At 34.9% G+C, this 5,331-nt stretch overlaps 1 protein-coding gene across 1 annotated transcript; it reads right to left on the bottom strand.

Annotated features, from left to right (window-relative positions):
* Positions 1–921: 921 nt before the first annotated feature.
* On the bottom strand, positions 922–3,979 carry LOC105264556 (acetylcholinesterase-like). The gene is made up of 8 exons (XM_011301503.1): positions 3,758–3,979; positions 3,568–3,696; positions 2,932–3,094; positions 2,694–2,879; positions 1,665–2,203; positions 1,427–1,568; positions 1,223–1,358; positions 922–1,114 (listed from the first exon to the last, which is right to left on the bottom strand). The coding sequence occupies exons 1-8, from the start codon at positions 3,977–3,979 to the stop codon at positions 922–924; spliced, it is 1,710 nt and encodes a 569-aa protein (XP_011299805.1).
* Positions 3,980–5,331: the final 1,352 nt, after the last annotated feature.

Here is a 5,331-nt window from a genome sequence, read left to right as displayed (position 1 = left end):
AATTTACCAGACTTTCTCCTTTCTCTGTAGAAGGTATAAGGGAGAAAAACAAAAGTCGAACCTTGTTCATACGAGGAATTTCTAACTTCATTCTTTGCATCCTAATTGGATGTTTTCACTTTAAAAGTTTCAGCGATGCTTACCTGGAGGAGTCTCCTCCCCTCTTAAAGAATCATTTTTATTTCAGAGAGGCTTCAGTAAAGAAAAGAAGTTGGTGATCATAAAGGTAATGGTGAGGATATCATAATGATGGTGTTCTTCGCCGTATCCAGATGAAATGTCAGCCTCTGCATGCTTTCAAAGATTCTACGCAATTACAATTAATAAAAACCGATGCTTTTGCAGTTTCGAAACGTACATCTATTTGAGTATATTCTCTCCAAATTTCAAAACGATCTCCTAAATATTTTCGGAGATATATCCATGTTTGAAAGGATGACTCAGAGTGTCAGAGAAAGTACCAGTATGAAGATGTCAAAGTATTAGAAATGTTTTTAATTCATAAATAATGTTTTTTTATCACTAATAACATTAATTCGATCTACTAGAAGCTGCTGATGCTGCACAGGGTCCATCTTATGGCCTTGGAATAGACAACACCTAATCAGTTGATTAAAAAATGAGACTGTGTAAATTATTTCTGAAACTTTCAACAAGTTTTTCCGACAATGGTATTTTCGAAATCGGTGAGCGCGATTTCTCAGAAGTGGTTGAGCCGATCGATCTGAAATATTAACACAGTCTTCATAGATATATTCCTCAGGGATTAACGGGAGGAATAAGATTACCGGTAATTATTTCTATTTTTTTCAACGATTTTTCACGAAAGATTCATCAAAAAGGCTTGATCAACTGTTGCATTCGTTACTCTCGCAAATTATTCAACAAAATAATTATCATTGAATGATTCAGTCGTCAGCGTTAGTCTCTTGAACAACCGTTCAATTTTTCTTCCATCTTTATTGCGGCCGTCTCCAATGTTTTGACTAGAGAAGTGATCGGGCTATATCCCATTGTTAAATTGGCATTAATTTCTAAATAATTTCCATCGAGACTAGCAGGAATCCACGTGATGTTTAAAAGGGGATCGGCAGTTCCGCTTGGTGTAGGATTTCTACAGAGATAAACCGGAAAATTTGTCAAGTTATTGGAAAATCTCACGAAATGTTCAAGTGATCATTGATTGCAGTGAGATAATTCTGGTTGTCAGAGAAGTTCTTACCCGAACTTAACGAAATTTGTCCACATTCTAACCATTTTCTTCCGTTGGAGACTGAGAGGACTCATCGGATCAATCGTTTCTTGAGTCGAAGTTGGAGTCCAGAAGATTTGAGCAAGATCATCTGTATGCCCTACGCCTGCAATCATACCAAATAATTACATTGAACTTCATAATGATATCGAAACCAACAGAATAGATTTCAACCGTCTAATTCTACGCCATCCAAAAAATGTGGAATGTTTCGTTCTGCGAATGAATTTCGATAGTAATAAACCGGAGCTGTTCCTTTCGCTCTGTACTTTAGCGATTGATCGATTCCCAGGGTGAACCAAACATCTGAAGTTACCTGAAAGAAATCTCCAGGATAAATTAAATTTTTTATCATTTTAACCATTTCCAATTTCTTATTATTTCTTATAAAATATTTGGAAAATATTCTCACTTTCACCGCTTCATTAATGATATTCTCCCAATCATCCAGGTTTTCATTTCTTCCATTCTGATAGCGTTTGAGGACATCCGGCAAAATAACCTCCGACTCATTAACAATAGTTTTCACTCGTTCGATTATCTTGTCAAATGCCGCAACTCCGGGAAATTTTCCATTTCTCCCCGGGAAATAACCAGCCACTTCCGCATTCGTGAAACCCATCAAATACGGAAAATCATTGAATTCTCCTTTTTGATATTTGTGAAATGTGCATTCGGTTAAGAAGCCATCCTTCGTTACTTCTTCATCTTCCACAGTTGGAGTGAACGGGAGATTAAAGCTGGTTTGGAGTCTCATTAACTTTAGGGTTGCCATAACGATATCTTGAGCTGAGGCGTGGTATAGTCCTTCCAATAATTCGTCTGTACTATCAGTACTCAGTGATAATTGGGAGCCAAGAAGTTGTGCCTGTTGCACCGCGACAGATGTTGAAGACAATCCCCAAGGGTTCAACGAGGAACCGCTCATAGAAATCGATCTGTTGTATAATCCTATACATGAACATATTTTTTATAATAAAAAAAGCGACTCAACATCCTTCAACATCAACAAAATGTTGAAGACATTATGCAATGATTTTTTTTATTAAAATATATATATATTAAATTATATTATACTGTGAAATGAAAAATAATTTCTAAATACATTCACGTGGATTTAAATGTCATTTTCAATTATTTAATTAGTCAAATTGAAAAACTAAATCTTGTCTAATTTCTGTGGAATTTTTCAGATAGGCTATTTCGAGGAAATTGGGACGAAAAATCGTTATAGGCTTTTTTGAAAATGGAATTGATTCCAACGAAATTTATCGGTCTCATCTTGATTTTTTTAAGCGCCGAAATATTTTTCCACGGGGCTGTTAAGACCGAAAAATGTTCTACTTTTGCGAAAACAAATAAAAGCAAGAGATTACAGCTTCGAGAATTTCGTTTGATCGTAAATGGTGACAAACATTTGGCTAGACAGAAGTTTAAGTACCTCTGGACATGTCGGAAATGGCATGAAGTTCTACCAGAACAGCCGCAGAGCTATGTCCGAATATTGTGATTCGAGTTGGATCACCACCGAATTTCCGGATATTCTGCTGGACCCACTTTAAAGCTAATACTTGATCTTTGAGGGCGGCATTTCCAGTGGCGTTCGGGTGATTTAATGATAAAAACCCTAAAAAGAAGAATTACAGAAACTTGTGAATTTTTTTGGAATAAGAACTTACCAAGGGCACCTAGACGATAATTTAAGTATACGACCACGACATTCTCTTCGATGAAGAAATCTGGACCAAATTCTGAACGACTGGCAGATCCTAGCATGTAGGCTCCACCATGAATCCATACCACCACAGCTCGTAAGTCACCGTCAATCGAATTAAACGTTGTCTGAGAATAGAATGAAATCGCGATCGAAACGATCCAATCTTAAATATAACTGATCTACAACTGTTCTTTTTTCCGCGAATTCTTTCAGAAAAAAACATCTTCGCACCGTTTAAGGTAACAAACATCGAAATTTTTCTATACTATGATTTTAACGTACACTATTAGAATTTATGTTAGATTATATGAGTTTGTATGCAATTCTCATGTTTTTTATTGGATTTTTCATGTTACATAATAATTGATTTGTCGATGAAAGCTACAGTTTTGAGACTTACTGTTAAAATTTAATATCAAGTATAAATGAATTGGCGAAAAACAGAGAATTACTTGAATACTCACGAAATTAATTGAATCATCAAAGAATTTTACGAAACTTCATGTCACTTTACGGTTATGAAACACTTAAAATTGTCAGTCTAATTTTCCAATAGTGCAAAAGCTATGTTTAATCAAATATGTTAATTAATTCTCACTTTAGGAGTATAAATATTGAGGTATAAACAGTCTTCATCTCCAAAAAACCGGCCTTTGAACTGTGGACAAGGTTTCGTTTGTTCTACAGCTTCAAATGTTTCTTCCCAATTGTCGACTGCCACTGGAGGCTGAATGAATTAGGATTCGTCATTAAAAAATCATTCAGGTCCAATTTTAACTGGTAATCACCTTAAATCGGAGATCTTTGACAGGAGGTTTACCATATGGTATTCCACTGAAGGAAGCATAGTAGACGTTTGATGGGACAGTTGTCAATATTTCTCCTCGAACTGGACCTTTAGTCGTGCCCACAATATCCGTTAAACGTTTATTATCAGATAGATCTCCAGCTATAATTAGATCGGGAACAAACAAATTGAGAAACACTAATAGAAATGGTGGTTTCCACATTGTGAATTACTATAAAACTCTTTTAGCCATAACTTTGGTTTTTTATAGTGGTGTTCAAGGTGATTCGTGACGCGATCCATTATCAGCGCTGTTTGGTCTATTGTTCGATGTTAAAATAACCAGGCTCTATTGATTATAAAGTAAACAGTACGCGGTATTTTCTTAAAGTGTACAATACATTAAATTAAACTCCAAAATGATTACGTGCCGTATGGCATGTGGAATTTAGATTCACCATGGAGTGAAAAATACTGAAAAAGTGCGTGATTAGTCATGGAATCGTAGGCTGACAAAATATTTCAGTAAAGTTTATCATTTGCTCCAGAAAATTTACGGTATCGTCACATTTTTTTTTCGAACCTAAAATTTCGAAAACTGAATTTCGTGCTGGAATGTTATGTGCGTTTTTTAAATAAGAAAATGGATTTTACGCGAATAAATACAGAAATGCGGGGAACAGTATGACAAGAGGTGCGGAAGCCGTAAATTCCCATTGGACCTTTTCGGTAAATCAAGGATAAATATGTGGAATTTATAAATATATCGATTTCTGCACAAAATTCATAAAAGAAAAATAAAACTGGGTAAAGCCATCAAACCGCGGAAATTCGACTTTTATCCTTTTCCGTTACCCATGATTTTTCCTCTACCTGATTCTGCGTTTCATTGCGGACATGATTATTACTACCATGAAAACTAAAAATGTGATTAAATTTTTAAATTGCATCGAAATTTTCGATGAAAATTATATTTTCCAGAGATTTTTCTGGCGCTAAATGGGGGAAAATTACCATAAAGAGCGTAAGAAAGATGAATAATGGGAATATATTCTGTATTGTTGGAAATTTCTTGGTACGTCAGTGACTGAGTTCGCAATCATACGAGTATGAATTCAATGAAAAATAAAAAAAGATCACTAAACTTTTCATTTTCATCTTGAAAGTCATAAAAACATATATTTTTCCTGTCAAACAATCATTGATTGTTCAATGCCAGCTTCAATTTTCAAACTCATCGTGATCATGAAATCTAATTCAATTTCGATATATAGAGAATTCTGAGAAATCATCACCTGAATTTTCAACATTTTTAATAACAAATTCTATCGGTGAATTGAAGACGATCAACATGAAACTTCCAGTGCAATTTTCCCACAGTGTAAAACCAAGTAACAACTAAAAAATATAGAGAACTATATTCTTCTTTAGTGAGAGCCTCTGGCAGGTTATAATAAATACGTGAATACACGAATGAGTACATTTAACTGTAAAATCGAAGTGAGTCCTCGGAAGAAAGCTCGAATGCAGCAGTCGCTGTCTCCATAAAAAAACCAAAGAGAAAATAGAAGAAGA

Source organism: Fopius arisanus, unplaced genomic scaffold (assembly GCF_000806365.1).
Source record: "Fopius arisanus strain USDA-PBARC FA_bdor unplaced genomic scaffold, ASM80636v1 scaffold00023, whole genome shotgun sequence".
Lineage (NCBI taxonomy): Eukaryota > Metazoa > Arthropoda > Insecta > Hymenoptera > Braconidae > Fopius > Fopius arisanus.
This window is presented reverse-complemented; position numbering and strand designations above follow the sequence as displayed.

Excerpts from the sequence above, each read along its gene's own strand:
- LOC105264556 (XM_011301503.1), bottom strand. The coding sequence starts at position 3,979 with ATGTGGAAACCACCATTTCTATTAGTGTTTCTCAATTTGTTTGTTCCC. Across the intron at positions 2,204-2,693 it reads CATTTCCGACATGTCCAGAG|GATTATACAACAGATCGATT; the intron begins GTACTTAAACTT and ends GTTCATGTATAG. Across the intron at positions 1,115-1,222 it reads ACAAATTTCGTTAAGTTCGG|AAATCCTACACCAAGCGGAA; the intron begins GTAAGAACTTCT and ends TTATCTCTGTAG.